Here is a 23102-nt window from a genome sequence, read left to right as displayed (position 1 = left end):
TGGAAGTGGATACAGATCCATGCCATATGCCCCACTAATACTGCTTACTTTGTTATAATCTATAAAGTTGTGGTCTGTTTTAACCCACACATATGTTATTTTGTCTTGTTACCCAATCCTTGCCCCTTAGATAGCCTAACATGCCTATCCTACAAATGTGCATCAGCTGGAGACAATTTAAAGGGAGCTGAAGGTGATACGATGGGGCGCAGTTTAGTATACCCATATTTTCTGTCAGTGGTCTCTACTTAGTTGGTCTCTAAAGTGTTACTGGACAATTTTTTTATTTTTTATTATTTTTATATATATTTCGACTGTGTCAGACCAACACGGTTCCCTACCTGAATCTCTGGATAAAAAGGTTTTGAAGTCTATGGGGTACAGAGATAATAGTGAGATAAAAATGATCAATGCCAAGATTGCATCATCTTGAATGCTTGGGCAGGGGGCTACCATTAGCTTCTAAGTAGAAGGTAGTAAAATGTTCTTGGAGATAAATATGTGTTAGATCCATAGAATCATGGGCCAAAGGAACACAGTTCCTAGTGATACTCTGCAAAAGCTTGTACAAGATTCTACTTAATGCTGTAACAGGTTGGTTATATAGCAGTTCTGAAGCTTTGGGTTCTGTAAGAGATTGTGCAAGCTTTTGTGGAAGTGAATGAACATGGTTGGATTTAGTTTCACTTTTCTTGTGTAGCACTTTGGTGCAAATTGTAACACATTTCTTCAGTGAGCAAAAGACAGCTTCCACAGGTGGAAGAATACCATTGGATCTAAGTCTATGTGATCTGTTGAAAAAGCTTAGGACAATTAAATTTATTGTCGTCTTAAGAGTATTCTCTGTGTTAAAATCTTCAAGGTGTGCTTTAAAATTGTGAATTATCTTTGTTCCATGTCCCTTTGAATGTGTGTCCATTCCCACACCTACAGACATTTTTCTTCTTATCTTCTCCAATATATATCACAAGATTATTCAAAGGAATAACACCAGAGTTCCTCAGACCCTTAAGTTCTCTTTGTTCATTTCAAGAAGAAGGACTTCTGTATTGCCATTAGATTTTTTTTTTTTTAACAAACTCTCAGTAGTAGTGAAATCCTTATGGGATATTTCTAAAAGTTAAGTTTTATTTCAATAGCACCCGCATGGCTCAACTTGAAGCATAAAGTCATTCAAGACATTGCCGTTTACAGAAAGTTATGAGGGAATGTCCTATTGATAACAAGAATAAGACAAGCAAAAGTCCTAGGCGCTTTCATCTTAGCAGAAGGAGGGAAAAAGTATGTATGTTCTGCTTTCTGAAGTGAAGCTATCTCTCAACAGTGAGCGGTTCTGTCAGAACATCAAGTCATTCAAGATGAAGCATAATGTGAAAAGTTATTTAGGGACATCCTGCTGACAATAAGAATACGTTACGGGACAATGCAATACCACTGTAGCGGTAACGTTTCAGAAAATATATATTAAGATACTTTTCTTTTCTTATCAAAGAGTTGTAGCGTAGTTTTATCTAAATAAGACCAGCAGAAAGGCTGCCCAAACATCCCTTTTCTTCTTCTTCTTCCCCAAAGTGGCACGTCTGCTTATTAAAAGAATTACTTGGTGATACAGATGTCACCAGGCATTTTGACTCATGAAGAAAACACTATTTATAGGGCAATGAATCCAAAATAAGCTCAGCAGAGCATTATAGTAAAATGTACAGACAAAAGATTCTGCATGTACCAAAAAGATGTCCCAGGTAGAGGTATTTATGGGAAAATCACAAAAAATAATGAGTGGCCACTAACGTTTGACCTTAATGGATTTTAACCATTAGCTTGTTTGCATCACAGAAGCTTGAGTTCCAATCTGCTAAATGGCCTGAGAAAATAGAATTCACATCAGTCATGCACATTCAGGTCAAGTTACAATCTTGGAGACTCAGTTTCCTAACTGTAAAGCAGCGCTCCCAAAAACTGAATGGGGTTGTGTTTCTTTTGCCATCATGACAGTGTGTGTTTTTTAATGATTGTAGTTTTCTAGATTTTTATTCTGTTCTGTAATGCAGGTGTGTTCAACATATTGTAACCTTCCATCTTCCGATAAGGAAATGATTCATGCTTCAGATACAGTGAAAAGTATTTGCTGAAAGTGCCTAATTATATAAGGTATAAGAGCAATATTCATTTTTTAAATCTTGTTTAGGTCTACAACTAAATGTATGTTTTGTTAAATGTCCAAAGGAATGCCTAACATGGTTCTTATGCAGTATGTGACTGGGATCCTGAATTCCCTTTTGTGAATGGAAAGGCATCTTCCATGCACAGAATGATGTGTCATCCTGTGATGGTTCTTGCTAGTGAAATGTGCAGGGGAGAGTGATTTTACTCAGTTTCCCCTGCAGCCATCCCTCACCTCAATAGATCAGATTGTTAGGGGCATGGGAGCAAGGGCTGCAGTGGGAAAGGAGAAGTTGTAAGAGATCAGTCACCCCTTCTGCCAGCAGGAACATTCAGTGAACATATGAGCCTGCTAGATCAGGTTAATGACTATGGGGGCCCTGAAAGCAGGACCTGAACACATCAACGCTCTCCCCACTTGTGATTTCCAGCATTCAGAGAGCAGGCTGGTTGCTGCTGAACTTCTAGTAGCCACTGAGCAGACCTCTGCCCATGGAACATTCCTGCCCATGAAAAGAAACTCATGGTTCAAACCTTTAAAAACAGCCACAATAAATCCTCTGTGGCTTTCCCCCAATCTTCAAGATAGCCAAGAGCAGTTCTTCAAACGATACAGTTTTTCACCCTCCCACAAGTACCTGAAATGTCCTCCCTGTATTGTGGAACCATGTCAAGCTCAGATTGATACTTTGAGAGACAAACCTTTAGCTTGAAAGGATGGAGCTTCCACCTATACCACAGAAATGGGCTTGATCTGAGTCTTTACAGGAGAAGAGTGAAGCATCCCAACTAATCCATGTAAGCCATTCATATGGAAAATGTAACACAGATACATGTACAGAAAAATGTTCAACCTCTGTCTAACTGAATCTGTGGACATACTAAACAAGCTGAATTCTAAGGATCCTCAGTGTCAGAAAGTGGCTGGGCTGCACGCCTATATATATACTTTACTGCTAAAGCAATATGAAATTTCACCTTTTAAAAACCCACTCACATTTTGACAATGACTTCTCTTCCTAGGGAAGTGAATAAACATGAAGTGGCTTTTAAAAGACAACAACTGTCTAAATCAGATATTCCTTAAAAGCTGCTATTAGTTCCATGTAACATTATGCTAATATGCAACTACAACCTAAGAACTGCTAAAGAGTTTCTTCCTGCACACAATTATATTGAAGAATCCAATTATATGTTTAAATAATGACCTTGTGCCTCAAGGCCTAAGCAGTGCTTTGTGCTTCTTTACTCACAGAACAGTTTCTTCACTTACCAACACAACCTATTGAAAAAAGTTCAATTACATTTATGAGCTATTGAATTCTGCCTCAGTGTTTGGCTACTAATATCTGACAGAAAGATTGCTCACATTTACTATATATGTGACAAGCATTCTACTTAATAAATACACTGTATTTTGTTAAGCAAAATCTATTAAGTAGTGTCTGACAAATTTAAAATTATTTAAATATGTATGTTGGCCAAGTACCAATATCATGAGGGTGCCTCTGCCTTTTAAGAGTAGGGTAGAAAGGAAAATGTACGGCTTCCTCCTTCACTGCACCACTCTGAAAGACAAAACTGTAGCTGGTGAAATTCAGCCTTCTTTACAATGCTTAAAGGCACAGGTCCTGGTAACTCAGTTGGCAGTCCTTGTAAGGGCTGGGTGACAACCTCCCTCCCTCTTATTTTCCTGGCAGCAGCACTCTCCCTCCCTGTGTGAGTTGTTTGTCGCTGCAGAGCAATGTAGGAGTGTTTGGCTGATCCACCTGTTTGTGGGTTGTTGTTTTTCTGCCTACTCCATACCCCACAAGTGTCTCAGAAAAAACAGGACATCCCATTTGTTTCATATGAGAGCACAGTTCGTTGCAGGTGATGGAGTTGCGGAGACGATGTACCAAAGGCAAACACAAGTTTAAGAAAGCCATGGAAACAAAATACAAATACACACTTCTGTAGCAAACTTCCCTCTGAATTATACTTGTTCTGATTGCATCCAAAAGTGGTTGATAAAAGCTGTCTCTTCTGTACCCTATATATGACTGAAACAAAACAATTTTTAAAAAAGATATTGCATTCCCTGTCTTTTATCTTGCTTGTCAGCACTGGACCATCCCTCCGGTTCTGGAAAGCCTTTCATTTTCAAGGGCTTAGGGACAATACAGCATTCTGTGGTCATGTGTATCTCCAGTTTCTATGGTAGAGTTGGAACCATTAACACATTTGCTGGCCTTAGCCAAAGTACTGTATTATAGCCATAGGCTCTCTGTCTACTAAACAGGGAACAGGGATTATGAAAAAGGGTGAAGTCACCTACTTTGGGAGGGAGGAACTCAAGTGGTGGAGCAAGTCATCTTAAAATGTTGGCCTGGGGCGGGTTGGGATTTATCCCTATACTGTTGTTAGTTTCCCATTTACTTCAGTTAGGCTAACGGGGGGGGGGGGGGGATTCAGAATATTGTTTTGTTTTTAATCTAAACATACACATACAGAGAGAACAGATTATAGCAGGCTCCAGAACACCTCACATGCCTGACCATGTATTTGTTGAGATTATATAATGTCAGGTGCCTCATATACCTTATGCAGGTCTACTATGAGTTATAACATTACCGGGGGCAGAAGGGACATTGAGATTTGGAGCATTAAAATGTCTCCATATATGCTGACAGTGATAGACCTTTAACAACTAACCTATAGTAAAATATTGTTTAATGTCAAAATAAATACACCTACACCTACCAGGTTCGTCTTGTGTTTTTAAATGTCTCATGGACCTTTAAGGTTTTCAGGGTCCATTAATGATAAATTTTGAAATTTTGTATTAATTAACAAGTTTTAAAACACACACACACACTTCAAAGCACAACTGGTTTCAAGCTCAATGTCAGGAGTATACTCTATATTACAAACTAATGAAGATAATGAGAGTTTTGTTTTAACTTCATTTGGAAAGATGAACAAAATATTATGAACAGAATACTATGCCATTTGAGGTTAAAAAGTGAATGCTAATTAAGGCTCCTGTGTACCTTCTCAACATTAGATCAGTACGTAGTCCCTGTAATTACAGGAGAAACACTCACAGGAGTTAGTATTAAGCTTATGCAGATTTATAACTTTTGGCAGAATTGTTCCTTTAAAGTGTAGCAGAGAGTTAGTCATAATTATACAAGAATTGAGCGTGGGAGAGAATAATTTGTACAGCACACTCTGCCTCAGCAAAACATCTTTGTCCTCTTATTTCAAGGACCATTGTTTTTAATAAAGGGTGAAAACTAATAAAGAAATGCTCCCTCCATTCATTTTACTCATAAAATATAAAATCCAAGGGTAATCATGTTGAAACCAGGTTAACATACTGTATATGCCTTTCTGTTTATTTTTAATGATGTTGCAAGGGTTGTATTCTTCTATTCCTGCTTGATAGAATCCAACCTCTAGCCAGAGATCACCAACTTTTTTAGGCTCCTGGATGTATTTGAATTTTGGAGCAAGTGCCATTAGTACCTCCAATCTTTTCTCTCTCTCCTCCCCCAGATCAGCCACTCCACCACATACAGTCAAATATAGAAAGTCTCTCAACACCAAAGGAACACAAGTGAACAGCAGAGAACCTGCACAAGCAACGCTGACACCAAACCCTACATATATTAAGTAAAATAGAAACATCACCACCTGACCCCACCCCCACCCATCTTTCCCCCCTCTACTCCTTTCCCCCTTTTCTTCCTAATTTCTCAACAAATGAAACTGATTTGTAAAAATGTTACATGAAAAAAATACAAGAGACATTGCACATACTTTTGTAAATCAAGAAAATCTTTAATAAAAATACATTGAAAAAAGTATATATAGAAAGTGTGCACAAACACACTTTACTGTTCCAGGGTATCTGAGTAAAATGGTAACCTGACCCTTGAGAAGCACATACAGGTGAATGAGGAAGTGAGAAAGAGACACTGTTCCAACTTCCTCCTTCAGCTCTATGTCCTTTTCACAGGGGCAAAGGAAGCTACCTTCAGCACCTCATAACCAAGGGGGCAGTGAATGAAGGGGGTGGCTAAAAGGCTTCATGGGCACCAGGGCAAGACCTTAAGGTAACAATTATGCCCATGGGAGCCATGATAGTGACCTTGTATAGCAAATACAGCTGCATATTCTTGTGGGAGCAGCTGTTGGTTATGCCCCAGATAGGGCAACAGTTATAGTTTCTCCACATATTCTGCTCCCATACTGAAGTTGGAGTAAATGCAGAATTATGGATGGGAAGACCAAGGTGCATTAGAACAAAGATGGGGAACCTGTGGCTCTCCGGATATTGTCGAGACTGCGATCCCTGACCGCAGACCATGCTAGCTGACCTAATGAGAGTTGTGGTCCAACAACATCTGGAGGTTCAGAGCCTCCCCATCACTGGATTGAAGCACAGTACATATTTCATACATCTTAAGTAGCTGGAGGCATGGCTAGGGCTATTTTCAAGAGTTAAGGGGAAATGTTTGAGTCACAGTAGTTTGGGATACTTTTACTTAGGAGAAACATTTTTACTATGCAACCAATGGATGGTGGGATGAGGAGCTCACATGCCCTTTGGTCAGTTGCATCACTGCTGATTGCCAAAAGGTATACAGGGAAGAAAGAGGTGGTCAGGTTTGTGTGGTGCGTATACACCAGCAAAGGCAACATCACACTGCCTCCCCCGCTACCTGTTATCAGCAGGGATATTACTGACCTGAGGTCAAAAGAGTGCCACCATCTCACTACACCATCAGCTACTTGTCCTATGTATGCATACTCAGATGCAAGTCTCACTGTAGTCAATGGATAATAGAAAACTGTATGCACACCAATTTATTATGGGGTTTCCCCCCCACATATTCAGGTTTTTTGCATGTATTCCTTTCCAATCCATCTTACTAATGAACACAAGGGCATACAACGGTGGGGTAGAAGAGAGACTATGACTGAGTGACCCAGGTGAAAGTCCCCACTCAGTCATGACACTCACGAGGAGACACTCCTTCAGCCAAACAGAGCTCACAGCATTGTTGTGAGGATAAAAGAGGGCAGACAAACATGCACACAACCTTGAGTTTCTTAGAGGAAAAGTAGCCTAGAAATGTAATAATATTTTAACAGCACGCATTAATGAAACACAGGTGGGGGGAGACATTTGATGGGATCTACCATCACATCAAGATCCTTTTTGAGATCAGTTTGTGTGCATCAGAATTAAAATATGTGAATGTACAGGGAGGTGCAGCAAACTGTCATTACACTAATTCACAAGTAATTTTAAGAATTCTCCATGTGTTTGTGGATGGTGCAGATATAAACAATAGTGGAATGGATTTAAGTAGGGGAACCCACTTATTCCTCTATGTAATCTTCTGTAGAGATTTACACTGAATGGGGTAATATAACCGTGATCTTGCACATCTTCTCCCTGTGACTGTAACTGCATACATTCATAATATATACTAATAAAGCAAGAGGGAGATTTGTAAGTATGAGAACAGACAACTCAATATTGAAGCACTGAAACAGCTTTATTTGAATTTGCCCATCTTACAGCCGCTGAGAATACTTCCCGTCAGATTGACAAGTTGAAGTTCCATGTGGCAGAGCACTGTACAGCTGGTTTTTGAATGTTCTGCTTCTAACACCCAAGTATTAATAATGAGATTGGAGCCCAGCCTAAAAACACATCCAGCAAGAGCATTTGCTAAAACGCTTTGGGATCAGATATTTTCTTTTAAGAAAAAGGTTCACAAACAAGGATTAAAAGAAAAATGGCTATGTTAATAACCCTGTCTTTATTGCATCGGCACAGAATAAGCCCATATCTGGTACACCTCAACTGTCTGTTAAACCACAGCAATTCTGTTTTAAAGTTGTTCCTGCATTTACTGACATGTTACGAAAGAAATAAAGCAACATTTCTCTTAGATGTGTGCATTCAAAAGCAACCCTTGACTAGTTTGTAGGTGTCTGGAAAATCATTTCCATAATTTTTATTCATGGTGTTTTCCTTAGTGGAATTCAAACTAGCTTTAGAAGAAGAAGATAAACAAAGACATAATCTATGTGTGAAAGGGCTTGAGTTATGCGGCAAAGGCATCTTGCTGGTATAACATCTGTCTGCTTCCCTGTACAGTGTGTTTTCATGTCTGACAGTGCAATGCCTCTCACAAGCATCAGTACATTGTTTGCAGGAGAGATGGTTTGATTTGAGCAGGCTATACTGAAGATAATGACACTAGAGACAAACAAACTAATAGTTCCCAGTTAGACAGCTGTACAACCCATCATCAAAAATCACCAGTCGCCAGCCATAGAGAGTAATTGTTGAGTTCACTGAAACAATTCTATTAGCAACACGCCCAATTTTACTAAAACCTAACAGACTTCACTGGATGCTGCATGTTGGGCAAAGACATCCAAAATATCTGATATACCAATAATGTTATAGGCCTATATTGTCATGCTGCCACTGGGAGGAATAACATGCAGTTCTGCTGCTCAACGTCAGAGCCCCATGTGGCTTGGAGTCGCACACACACCAAACCAGACCCAGAGGTGATTTTTTGAGGCCCTTCTCTGACTGCCCCCACCAAATTTGGTGAGAGGTCACTACCAGAACACAGGCCTTTTGGGCAGTGGTGTGCCAGATATGGAATGCCACCCCAGGCAGGTTCACTAGGTGCCATATTATGGTCCTTTTGATGTTCCCAGTCATTTTAAATTGATATTTTGGTGCTTTTAAAACACTGCTTTAGATTGTTTGCTGCTGGTGGCTTTAGCTCTCCTCTTTCTGTTGTGATTATTTGCTTTTTAAAAGGAGTTCATAAATTGTATTGTTCACCGTTCAAAGAATATTAAGTAACTGGGTGGTACGCAAATGTATATATAAACAAGCATGACACACCGTAACACAGCAACAGTGGAAAAAGTTGGGTGCAAGCTGACGATCCATGTCCTTTTCATTATATTTTCAAAATCATATCACAGATATTTGGCCCCACGTTCTCAAGCTGCATGGCTACCATTCTGTATACATTCGGGACCCATCCTCACCATAGCCCAGCAGAACCCTTTGCCTGGCATAGCAGCGCCCTTCATGTCCAGGAGCCCATTTCATTGCTGTGACTGTAGTATCAATGGAAGGACTGAGACCCAAGTTAGTTAACAAGTACTGACAATCCAACAGGTTGTTCTGTTGTCAAGGCTCAGCAAAGCTATCTGCTGATATCAACGCAGTGGCTGACAGGATTTGGAAGCAAAAGTGCCATTCCTATAAGGAAGCATGTCCCCATCTGAAAGTTTAACTTTCAGTACTCTAAAAAGGAAACTGTTAATATTCTGCATTTTTAAATTATTTTTTTAAAGGAAGCTTGGTTGCCTAAAATAAACTTTGTGTATTGTTTTGATTAAGCAATCGTTTTAAATTATTGTGTCATCCCTACAAGATACTATTGCTACATTGGCAAAACTTGTAAGTCATCAACAACTCATAGTTATCTCAGATACGTATATTACCTAGTTTGAGAAGCTGTGATATTATTCCATGGCTTCTAAGTAGGCTACATAGAACTGAAAAACTTTCATTAAGAAATTCTGATATATTCCACATTACCAACCCACTTTCTCATAGATACTAATCCCATTCTCCTCCCCAATTTCACCAGTCTCCTTTTTTATATATTTATCTAAGCCTTCTTAATGTAATCATTACTTTCCACCACTACCACCACCACCAAGTTCATTCCTAACCATAGTGTCTTATTTTGGATATTCTGCCGGCTACCCTGGAGAACTGATGTTAAACAATAACCATTGCCTGAATGGCTTCTGCAATCCATATAAAATGTTACATGGTGTAGAAATGTCACATCAGGCCCTCTTATGTTCCAATCCTTTTTAGGTTGAGAATGTATGATTTGTTTAAACACGATGTGCGGATTCTTAATTTGCCCTGCAATTCTCCTCTTTTATCCAACATGACATAGTGATATGATGAGCTAGTTGATCCTAAGTGAATTTGATTTGGCGGGTATAATTTACAGGAATGTTGTCTTTTTAGGACTAGATTGATTGTAACTTAAACAGACATAGTACTTTATCACATAGGACTAAAACACTAGCAAGCAAAAACTGACACATGCACACACACAAACAACACACCAAAGCAAACATTAAAGCCGTAATTTTGAATGTGTAAATAAACAAGTGTCCACTAATCTCACATATAGTGAATATGGACCTTCACCTTACATTCTACAGAAGGTTTTCAAATGTACTTGTATACCAGATGCAGTGATGGTTTCAACCTACAGTAGCTGAAATCTGGTCTGAGGCTTTAAAAGAAAGCTTGAGAGATTTTGGAATACACACCAGGGGTTGGGGCAGAAGATGTGTTTGGGAACCAAAGTCCTTTGGGGCTAAGATGCTTAAGGATGATATTCCATTCACTGATCTGACAGGATCCACATGTAACTTTCAGGATTTAGTTTTGGGAGGTGGTGAGTACTTACCTGTTTTTCCCCTCGCTTTCTATCAAGTACGTTTCAACTGAAGGCATTTTTGAGGGCCAAAGTGTTGCTTTTCTTTTTTGGACAACCAGGCAATGATTTATTTATTTTTTTAAAAAAATTCTGCCTCACTTGTAATGTGCAGTACCTATTTAATTTTTGAGAGCCAGCTGGGAAATTGACCTAACAGGTTTTGGTAGTTCAATTACAGCAGAAACAAGGGACCAAAATAGCATAACTAAAAACCATTTGTACTTGTTCAAATGAGTTTTAAACAGGCGAGTAAACAATTTGGTATCTGGTCTGCAGAGCACAAGAAAAAGAAAAGAAAAGTTTTTCACAATGTAAATTCAATTTCCTAAACAATTACATTTTTGAATGGGAATCTAATTAATTCCTTGTAAACTAGATATGGAAATATTCAATGCATTCTCATTTCTTGCTTGCTTTGAGACTTGCACAGTTTAGGAAGCTATCCAAGTTAATGGGATTTGCTTTGAATCCATTCTGAAACAAGATATGCTATTTGAGTCATGCTGGCCACTAACCTTTCTGAGTTTAACAGCTATGAAGAAGAAAATATAAACCATGCTTTGATATATATACTTCAAACCAGCCACCACAACAAAATAAAGGAATCCTACATGTCCTCGTTATTATTATTAGGCATATGGGTAAAATAAATAAATAAAGCAAAGCAAAGAACCTTCACCCAACTATGAATGCACTGTATCCTTTATATCCAAGCAAACTAAGACAATTTCCTTCCTGTATGGGCTCGATCCGTAAGCCAGTTAAACTGGGATACTTGGACATCAGCTGCATCAAATACTTTTAATTTTCAGTCTTTGACTTAAACGGTTTATGAATCAAATGGAAAATATGAACAAATATAGGACCTTTCACCTGATCCTAAACATGTTTACTTTGAAGTAAATAATGATGGAGTGCCCCCCCCCCAAGGATGGAAGCTCTAACACTGAACAGGCATGAGATTATAGGACCACCACTTTTCAGAGCTCCTGTGCTTTTAAAAGCAGTGTGGTGGGCAGAAATGCATGAAAACTTGGTGAAATTTATGAAACTTGTGAATTTCTGTCTATTTTGCATCTTTTAAAGTTGCAAGAACCCTTTCAGAAAAAAAGGTGGCAGCTCTTTTTTTTAAAAAAAAGATACTCATTTGAAATTAATGAGCCTTACATGTTCCAAGTAATGAGTTTAGAGTGAGGGATAACAAATCAACCTAAATCTGGTTTGATGATTAGGCAATAAGATTGGAACAGTTCTGTCCAACACACATCTACTTGCTATTAATTTCACTAGGATCTGCTTCCAAATATATCCATTTGGTAGGTTTCATTGAAATAAATGGGCCTTGACTTCAGGGAGCTATATTTACTACTGAGACAGACATTTGCATAGAGTATTGGAAGGCAATCTAAGGCTACAATCCTATGTCCATTTCCCTGGCAGTAAGTCCCATTAAATTCAATGGGAGTAAGCATGCACAGGATACATAAGCATCCTAAAGTTGAATATCCTGGATTAAACAAACAAACTCTTGTGTTGTGTATTGCTGGACAGTTTTATATAGTCCTGCATGAACACTGAACACTGATGAAAAGGAGTGAATCCATAGGGTACTTTGAAAGCAATAGCTAGTCAATAGTTGCAGAATTATGCTGCTGAACAACTTGTACTTTCACTAAATCCTCAGCTAGTGCTGGATAGATTTGCAGAGTGTGTGTGTCGGATTTCAGAGTATCAGAGAGATGCCTCACTCACTGTTACTGCCTCTTCTTTCTGCCTGGTAGTAAAGCTATTGTTTCAGATCTATGGATAATTGCTGTCATATAAACACATCCATAGCTTTCTCCTCATTTACCTGGGAATCACAATTCCATGTAATAGCACAATTCTAAGACATGTCAACTAAGAAGCAAGTCTCACCAAGTTCAATGAGGCTTACTCCCAGGTAAGTGTGCCTAAAACTGCAGCCTAAAGCCTTCAGTTGACCCAATTTCCCGACTCCTGTGTAGTACTATATGTCCTTGAGAACCTAAATACTTCGGGAGTATTCATAGCATATTCTGTTACACTTAAGCCTTTACTGATCAGTGGAGATGTAATTAGAATCTGGACGTTTTCCTGTAATGAACTGCATGGTACTTGACTACAGTTTACAAAGTGTCAAACCAGCAGATACTCTTGATAGAAAGTTCACCTGATCTAGGCTTAATTTGTGTGTGTGTGTGTGTGTGTGTGTTTAAAACAGAGCCTGTATGGCAAATTTAAATGCTTTCAGCCATTCAGAAGCAAATCCCATATGAATTCAAAGGGGTTTAGTACGTGGGGTTAGGATTGCAGCCTGATCCACCTTAATGGGTCTGACCTCCAAGACAATGTGCATAAGATTGTACATAAATAAAGCATCCTAATGCCACATATATGCGGTGTGTGTGTGTGTGTGTATAAGTAAAGGTGCAGAAGATCCAGGTGGGAGGCAGCCATCCAAAACACATTTCCTGCCAAGCAGTCCCATTGAAGGCTACAATTCTAAACGCACTTGGAAATAAATCCCACTGTAATCCACTGGGTTTACTAAGTAAATTCCTCAGGATCAGGGTGTTAATAAGCTATCCTACTCAGGATAACGGTGGGAGTCAGTTTACTCATTCAAAATCCTGCTGGATTGTATCTATGGCAATATTTAATTTCGCAAAACTGGCCAGGTGGAAAGGAAAGGGAACTTACTTCCATGCAAGCTATGTTAAAAATCAGGGGGTCAAGAGGAGCTTGGGAAAAGAGTAACCGACTCCTTATTCGAAAGTGGTACAGGAGGAACCCCCGGCGGCCGAAAGGCTTCGTGAGCCCCAGAAAAGCGAGCGAGCGAAGTTTATGATCTATTGCGGTCCCCCCACCCCCAACCTGCCCGGCGCACAGCAGCCGCGCAAGAGCTAATTTGATGCGCGGAAGCATGAAGGAACTGGAGGGTGGGGGTGGAATAATAATAATAATAATAATAATAATAATAATAATAATAAGTTAAAGGGAGCCTGGAAGCCGAGCGAGTTCAGACCCAAGCGGGCTTTTTCAGGAGCTCTAAGGAAGAAAGCGAAAGGCGCTACAGAACCGAGCGAAGCTCAAACTCCCAGGGATGCAACACCATCATCTGCAGAGCCGCAGCCAAGTCAACGCCGCCGCCGCTGGAGAGGGAAAGACTTCGCTCGCTGGAAGGGGTGCAAGCATACAAGCATCTCTCTCCCCCCCCCCCCCGATCTTGATCCCAGCCGAGTGGGAGATTATAGTTATTTTAAAAACAAACAAACAAAACAAGCGAAGCGCAAGATTGTCCCAGGGGCAGCTGGTCTGCAGGAGTCTTAAGTGAAGTTTGCGCTACTTTATCCAGACACAGAGCCGTCCCAAAAAAGAGAGAGGTGAGGTGACACAGAAGAGGTGGCACAAACCATGCAAGTCAGACGCCTTACCTCCTTCGGCTCCCACTGCCAGGACCTTAGCAATAGGACATAATCCCGAGACGGTGAGGACGGCGAAAAGGAGAAACTCGGGCATGGTCGAGGGAGGGGAGTCTCGCGTCCTCCTGCTCCTGTTTCTCCTCCAGGCTGCTGCTGCTGCTTGCTGCTCTTCTTCGCCCTCTTTGGCCGCCGCCGTTGCTCGGTTGCACCCTTCGCTTCAAATAAAAAAAAGAGAAAGAAAGTCACTGAGCGGCAGCAGCAGCGGAGCCGACGACGAGGAGGGTGGCAGGCAGGCTGGCTGGCTTGCAAGAGAGCAGCGCGATTGGCAAATGTCACGGGGGTGGGTTTGTGCGCCAGGAGCCCAGGCTGCGCTGCCTTGCCTTGCCTCGCCTGCCCGCCTTCTCCGCTGCTTCCAGCAGGATTACGAGGTGGATGTGTGAGAGAGCCGCTTGTGTGTCTCGACTTCTCAATGCAGAGTACGTCTGATCTTACATCACGCAAGAGGGGCAGTCAGAAAGAGAGAGAGAGAGAGAGGAAGAGAGAGAGAGAGAGAGGAAGAGAGAGAGAGAGATGCCAGAGGATGGGAATCTCACTGATTAATCACGGAAGCCGCCATCCTCCAGCTTGGGTGTCCACATAAATCATATCTATTACTTAGTAAGAGGCATTTAACACAACAAGAAGCACACCGCTTCAAATGGAAAGCCCTACAAATCAGACCGAGGCGGTCCAGCGAGGGGAGAGGAAAGTCAGCCGTCCACGGATCCCTTTGGGATCTAGGTGCGAGAGAGAATAGATCTGGATGGAGGGAGAGGGAGAGCGCTCGCTTTCTCGCCTCCAGCAACAAAATCGGGCGACTGCCTTCCTTCCTTCCCGGAAATAGGAGCAAGCCGTCTAAGTATCCCAAAAGCCAACACAGGCAGGCAGGCAGGCAGGCAGGCAGGCAAGAATGGAGCCTTTGGGGAAGGGAAGCAAAGTCAGCTCGTTTTTCTGGTTGGGAAACTGGCGAAATGGCAAAGGAGGGGAGGGAGCGACGGGAGAGAGAACCCAAAGTTCTCAAAGGCAGCGCTGCGGGACTCGTTGCAGAATGTTCATTTCCATTGCAAATTGACAGGTAGAGTCGGGTCCTGCTGAGTGACTCAACAAAAAAAAAAGGTTCCTCACCTAGGAGAGGCCGAAACTCCAGATATGCTTAACAGTCCAAAAAGAAGCGGCGAGAGAATAGGGCAGCTTAATTAGGATGTATTACCTCTCCAATGCACTAAGTGGAAGCAACTGGCTTCAGATTAGTGTCAAACTGCTCTTTAAAAAGTTAAGCACTATCTCATACAGGGCTGGGCAGATTTCAGACTGGTAGGGTCTACTCTGCTAGAACCCTCAGGGCCACCAAACGGAGACGCATGCAAAGTCGGGGCTAGCTCCTCCCGTTGTACATTATGTTAAGAATTAGGGGACTTCTAGGGTTGCCATATTTTGAAGACCAAAAAAGGGGGCATATTTTCCGACTTCTACTTTTAACTATGGATTGCTATGACAACTCTCATTTTACGTACCCATAAAAAACAGGATGTGCATGTTCGACCCCGCTAATTTGTAATCAGTACTAAAACCAGTGCATTTTCACTGCACCACCCACGCTGCCACCTTGACCCTCCCAGTAAGTAGCAGTGACTTACCTGTTGGGAGGGCAGGTAAGCGTCTCCAACCCATGACACCATCTGCTACTGGGCAGAACATTACATTTGTTCAATTGCATCATTACTTGCTTATCCCCAAGTTACTGGGTTACTCCTAATAACATATGTTAAGATGCCCTGCATAAGAGGTCAACCACACATGGTCTTCAGCATAGTTTATGTAGCCAAGGATAGCCTTGCTAAGTGTCTGGTGCACTGGTGATCGCAACAGTTGGTTACTGTATTGCCCTTCATATGAGACTGCTGTTAAATTTGCCGGAAACCTGCAACTAGTACAGAACACAGCAGCTAGTTTAACTGAGTTATGTGCCTGACTGTGGCACGCAACACCATTGCTAAAAGAAGTGTACCGGCTGCTGTTTTGCTATTAAGCCAGGTTTAAGGCTCTGGTATTAACCTAAACAACATGGAACCAAGAGAATGCCGTCTCCCATACAGAGGTGACCAGTTGTTAATATAATCTGCAGAGGTCCTCCTGATTGTGCCACAGCCTCCAAACATCCATCTGGCATCAACCAACATCCTTTCTGTGGGGGTACCTGCTCTCTTGACTGGTATCCTCATGCTAATTTCTCTCTCTCTCTCTTTTTACCATGGCTTTTGCTATCTACCATTACCAGCTGTTTACTGTCTACTTGATTATTATATAGACATTACATTTTATTATATTGTTGTACACTGCCTTGACATGCCCATATAACAGCTGGTATATCAATATTTTAATTTAATTGATTAAACATTGTCATGACTGCCATTCCATTGATATTTTAATGATAAATCATGGGTATCATGAAATATAATGATGTATAATCGTGACAAAGCCACGGTTCTCCCCAGTTCCATTGACCTGAATAGAAACTCATTCACCTAGGTAATTCTGTTCCAAGCAGCCCTGAATAAAAACACCCTGTACCTATTTTCATTTTCAATTTATAAGGTGGGGTCAAGTGTCCTAAACTGATGTGTACAAGAAAAATGATTAAGAGCTGTCTCCCCAGCCACCTGTGCCCCCTTCCCAATCTGCTCTGGCAGGAAACCTAGAACAGAGGGCACACAAAAAGAGAGGCAGGCAAAATTATGCTGTGAGAGCAAAAGTCTTTCCACAAACAGAATGACCTCATTGGATACAGTCCCTTAGATGAGGAAACTGGAGACTCGTGCAAATAGTGCATTAGATAATTCTGCATATGCAAGAGATATTGACAAAGAAAATGGCTTAGAAATGGAAGACACAACCTATTCTTGTTTGAAATGAATAACATGTGATAAGTAGACAAGATAGAAGGCTAGTTTAAGAAACTCATCATGTGGCTTTGGCCAAGTCGCACCTGAGTTACTGTTATATGCATCCTAAGTATGCCTAAAGGGGGGGGGAGCACCTTCATATTAGGGCTTATCCCCACTTGCCTTTCCTCTGCTCTTTCCAGACATGGTCCACACTTTAAAGCTCTGTGTCCAAGCGCTCCTCCCTCCCTCCATTTTTGCTCTAGAGCTTTCCCCATGAAAACCTGCTCTTTAAAGTTCAATCAGAGCAAATGGCAGTCTGCTGAAAACCCAAATTGACGTTTAAGTGCTAAAGAGTGGTTTTTCATGGGGAAAGCTCCCAGGCAAAAAAGCATACAACAACAACGCTTGGACACAGAGCTTTTAAGCACAGGCATGTGCCTGGAAAGAGTGGACACAAAGTAAGCACAGATAAGCCCTTAGTCTTCATGACACATGTATTCCTTAATTTTGATGATGAGGTTTGAAGGGCCATGTGGTGTTTCAAGGCCCCACTCCAAAGTTTAATGAAAAGTTTATGCTTTTATTTTTGCAGCTTGTGTAGTCAATTTTATCACTATTGGAATGACTGAGATAGCTGGAGAACTATGTACATCAAGGTGATCTTTTAAATATCCTGCTTAATATTTTAGTTAATCTTCATGTCTGTAGATGCTTAGACCAGAACCATGCAAGTGCAAAAGAACAATATTTACACAGTATGCAACTTACTCACTTTCTTAACATTACTACAAATGATATTAGAGGTCAATAGTGCCCTATAGGTTTACAAAGCCCCTCCACAAGCCTCAATTTTTAAAAAACATTTTTTTTTTTATTACCAGTAAAACTGTTGTCATCATTGTTCTCCCCCCCCCCCCCATCAACAGCTCTTTGCAGAATTACTAATTTTGCTTTCTGGGTCATTTTGACCCCAATTACAATGCTCTTTCTCACTACTTTGTGCCATCTGAGAACATTGCAGCTGATGAACAATGCCATTCAGTGGAAGATGTCCGATAAGAAAGTATATCATCCAAATCATCAAAGCAGGCATAAAATTGTGGCTGTTCTCCAGTTCCAAAATATTGTATGCTTTATGATGCTTTCATATATAAGGGGAAGGAAGGTGATGTTCCAGTAGCTCAAAATCTAGGACAGATTGTGGTTAAGAAACTAACTACACATTTACAGGGTTCTGGACTAGCTGTAATAACTGATGACCTTTTCAGCAATGTGCCACTAGTCTTCTGTTGGCACACGGGGGGGGGGGCACACACACCAAGCAAATCATAAATTACCCTAGCATTCTTTATCTACATATATTGATACACCAACAGCAGCACTTTTGCTTTTTTAAAAAAGATTAGCTAGCAACATACTCAATCAGGCTACCCCAAACTTGGGTCTCCAGCTGTTTTGGACTACAGTTCCAATCATCCCTGACCATTGGTCCTGCTAGATAGGGATGATGGGAGTTGTAGTCCAAAAAAGCTGGAGTGCCAAGTTAGGGAAACCTTCTACTAAATAAAGGAAGGGCAGTGGTCTTCCTCTCTTCAGTGCTGCAGTCTCAGACTACAGAGCCAAGCCTGATAGCATTCTTGTTATAATAAGACTAAAGCTTATATAATCACATAATACAAAGAAATTTAGTATTTCTTATTGAACACAACATTTAATGCATTGCAGTTGTCTTCTGAATCTTCTGGATCTATGGCAGTGTTATTGTCCCTGTTTGGACCTGGCTTGATTACCTGGCTTGGTTACCTACTTTGAACCCAGATAAGCTCAGGTTCCTTAATTGATAATTGGGCTACATTCAACTGCATTTCCAAAAAGGTGTCCACATACACTTTCATATGCACAATCAAAATGGTGGTTGGAAGTTCATGATGGTACGGACATTTTAAAACTCATCACTGCCTAGTAGACCTGGTTCTAGAGTTGGTAAATCTTGAGTAGGGTCTAGGGACATAGACATTTTGCCTGGGTTGTTGAGAGGCCCAGCTTCAAAACTGATAGAGCCTAAAACTATTGGCACCAAGAAGAGGAGTTGCTGGGAATCACCAGTTCAGAGAGTGCTGTTGTGCTCAAGTCCTGCTTTCAGGCTTCCCATAGACATCTGGTTGGCCACTGTGAAAACAGGACATTGGGCTAGGTGGGTCACTGGCCTGATCTAGGAGGCTCTTCTTGTGTTCTTATGTCATCTCTCTTGGCAATTAAATGACAGTAAATCACAGCAACAATGTGCTTCATGTAACCATTTTGCAGTTGTGAAATTTGGAGATTGTGCTTATGCTGCTTTACTATTTTGTGCCATGGCCACAAGTTTTAGGAAAGTTGTTAAAGGTAAATCACAATTGATTAGTATTGCACTGATATACAATGGCTATAAAGGTAAAAGTAAAGGGAGCCCTGACCATTAGGTCCAGTCGTGGCCGACTCTGGGGTTGCGGTGCTCATCTCGCTTTATTGGCCGAGAGAGCTGGCGTACAGTTTCCGGGTCATGTGGCCAGCATGACTAAACCACTTCTGGTGAACCAGAGCAGCACACAGAAATGCCGTTTACCTTCCCACTGGAGCGATACCTATTTATCTACTTGCACTTTGACGTGCTTTCGAACTGCTAGGTTGGCAGGAGCAGGGACCGAGCAACGGGAGCTCACCCCGTTGCGGGGATTCGAACCGCCGACCTTCTGAGCGGCAAGTCCTAGGCTCTGTGGTTTAACCCACAGCGCCAGCCACGTCCCACACAATGACTATATATGTATGTTAATTGCATAATGTCAGACCCTCCAGGGACATCCCTGATTTAGAGAAGCCATACAGGTTTCTGATTTGATCCCAGAATGTCCCACTTTTCCTTAGGATGCCCCTATCTATTTTCATTGGAGAAATGTTGGAGGGTATGGAGTTATCTGACCCCCAACCTGTCTGAAGGAAATCCGGTATAGTGATTTTAAAAAAATGATTAATGTTTTATTATGTTTTTATATATGTTGGAAGCTGCCTGGAGTGGCTGGGGCAACTAGTAAGTTGTGTGGGGTATAAAATAGTAAAATGATCATTATGGAATGGGATGTCCCTATTGTCATCGGAGAAATGTTGGAGGGTATGCAATGTGTTTTATGTTTTTTAAACAAAAATCAAAACAACAACTATGGAGTCAGTTAGCCTGCACACACTGGTCTTGTGGCTATGTGCATTGTGGGATATTATGGACCCTGATGATTTATTTGCTTCAATATACTAAAAAAAGGGAAAAAGGAAAACATGTCAATGAAGACATGTTTTTTTCTACTTGTCAAGCTTACCACCAGAACTCAAATGTTTTATTTTTATGGCTTTCTATGGATACATTTGAACCTAAAAAACAAAACTAATTGATTTGGGTTTTTTTTTCTATTGATGAAGATTCCTCTATGTGCTAATCCTTTTACAGGTAACATATATCATCACAATGATCATCCCATGCTGTGAATATAGAGAAGGATGATCAAAGCCACACACAAGAGATGCCTATAGCATGAGGAATATGCAATTTGCTTATTGGCAAACTGGCTCTAACAAATCAATCTGTACTGAAGAACTGTTTTTACTAAAACATATTCCCAAACATCTAAAACCTTATTGCTGTTTGGTTTCCCCCATTTTTGTTTCCCCCCTGTGTATTATTTCTATGATAAAATAGCTCAAATTGTTAACATTAGAGTAAAAGAGTATTTGAAAAACCCATTGATCTTGCTTCCTATATTACACATACATCCAAATGTATTAATATGGGGGGGGGGATCATTTAGGGAAAAACAGCTTAAATGAAAGTCAATGGAGTATTTACAGGAAGTCAGGTGTCAATACACAATATGCTCCAGGAATTATAAATAAAAATGCAATTATGCGTAAGTAATCATTTGTCAAACAAGCATCCATAAATGAAGCATGGTTAAAATAGTGTCATAAGGAGATGGTAATTATCATAGAAGCCTGGTTTTAATATATAGGCCATCGAACAAATAAAAGTTGACCTTTATTAAATCACTTTCCCCCTCAATTTCATTTCCATTAAACATTATTCACTATGAAGTCACATCTATGTAATGAAACGAAACTACATTAACTATATAGATCAGAAGTGCAAATATGTTTGAATAATGTCCATTTTAATCTTTTCACCATTAATAAATCAGCACCTAAACCCTATAAATTGCCTGATGTGCCTGGCAAACATGGGTGACTTTGACTGTTCATACATTGTACTAAAGCTGAACTTTATGTGAAGTAAGCTGGTTGCAAATAGAACATATCCTATGTTAATGATAAATCAAATTAGATATTTAAGCGTTACTGAAATATATCAATTAGGAAAAACTAATAACCAATGGTAACTTTGGGCTATGGATAGCCAGTCACCACCAGCATACTTTCAGGCAATGCCTAATACCACCATAAAAGTAACAGAAACATGCTGGAGAGCTGGGGTGTATTTAAAGTACATTCCACATTCTGAAAAGGAAACTCATTTTAATATATATATTTTTAAAAAATGAAACTAAACAAATAAAATAAACACTGTAGATTTTAAGAAATAAAAGCAAAGTTCAGTTTACTCCATCAGTTGTGCAAACTTTGGCAGTCAAAAGAAACCCAAAGCAAAATCCAAATGTCATACAATTTGCAGGCACACAGTTTAGGCTGTAACCACTGGCGGAGGAAGAGGAGTGCAGGGAAAGCACACCGCCCCCGGCAGCGCGATCCCGGTGGGGTTCCATCACAGCTGGCCCCAGTCCCACAGGCAGTGCGCCCCGCCTGCTCTCTGCGCCCCGGTGCCGGAGCATGAAGCTCCGCCACTGGCTGTACCTACACACCTTAGAAAGAAAGGGTTCCAGGATTCCATTGTTAGTTGACCGGCAGCCACAAAGGACAAGTTCAGCAACTTGAATTATATTTGTAAATTTATCAAGCATTTTCTAAAGTCATGGCTGAACAAACCAGAATAATGATTCTCCAGAATGCCATGGATTTATAAATAGACACCTATAACATGAATTGGTCTTTATTTATTTTCATAGATAGCATTCCTCAAACTACTTATTTGGGAATGGTTCCATTTTGTTCTTGTTTTAGTGATCTAGGGATGGAAGAGTTCATGACCACCTAGACTAGAGCTCATTCCTATAAAGGTACTCAGGGCCAGCCCACCCATGAGGCAAGATGAGGCGATCGCCTCAGGTGGCAGGATCCACAACGTCAGCAGATCCTGATGTACATTTTCATTCCTTGCTACTGATACAGATCTTCACTCACCTCTTCTTCCCTGGCATAAGGGGAATGCCATTTTGCAGTTCGCCTCAGGTGGCAAAATGTTTTGGGCTGGTCCTGCAGTATCTTTTGACTCAGACATTGGCAATTACCAGTTAGACCACGGAAAAGAAAAACAGGTCCCTTGGGGCTTTTTGTTTCTTTGTTTGTTTGTTTTTAGTCTTTCCTTCCATGAAACAAATAATCAGTACATTCAGCTCTTGACAGCACTGACCTTCCAGAAAGAGTGAGGGATACGAAAATACACACTATGGACATGCATACGTTCTTGTCGGTATCAGATATCAACCAATAGTTGTAAACAGGTTAGCTGTATATGTGGCAAAGTTTAGAAAAAGCACAACAAGAAAGATATGAGAATCTACCGCAGGATATTGTGACCTGATACTTTCCATTTCTTTCTTGTGAGCAACAGTAATGAGATTTGCTGGAGAGTATTCCTCTAAAGGGGGTTGGAAAACTGTCAATGGCAGAAAGTGCTTTTTATAGCCTTGCAACAAAGATTATAATTAAATAGAAAATTAACAAAGAAAACTAATGAAGAACAGAGGAATCAAAGCTACAAATGCTGTTCAAAACTAGTTTGTTCCTACACTGCATTATAACTCCTTCATCCTAATTGGTGTTATTAATACTGACAAGTTAAATAA

General features: G+C 40.6%; 1 protein-coding gene across 3 annotated transcripts in view; it reads right to left on the bottom strand.

Moving 5' to 3' along the window:
- The window catches only part of LRP1B (LDL receptor related protein 1B), a 728211-nt gene extending 713573 nt beyond the window's left edge, over positions 1-14638 (bottom strand). For all 3 annotated transcript variants that reach the window (XM_083404224.1, XM_083404226.1, XM_083404225.1), the window contains exon 1: positions 14186-14638. In XM_083404224.1, coding sequence (XP_083260350.1) covers positions 14186-14270 — 85 coding nt within the window. In that variant the 5' untranslated portion in view covers positions 14271-14638. The remainder of the gene's footprint in view (positions 1-14185) is intronic.
- Positions 14639-23102: the final 8464 nt, after the last annotated feature.

The sequence above is a fragment of the Podarcis tiliguerta genome (assembly GCF_965153285.1).
Source record: "Podarcis tiliguerta genome assembly, chromosome: 1".
NCBI lineage: Eukaryota > Metazoa > Chordata > Lepidosauria > Squamata > Lacertidae > Podarcis > Podarcis tiliguerta.
This window is presented reverse-complemented; position numbering and strand designations above follow the sequence as displayed.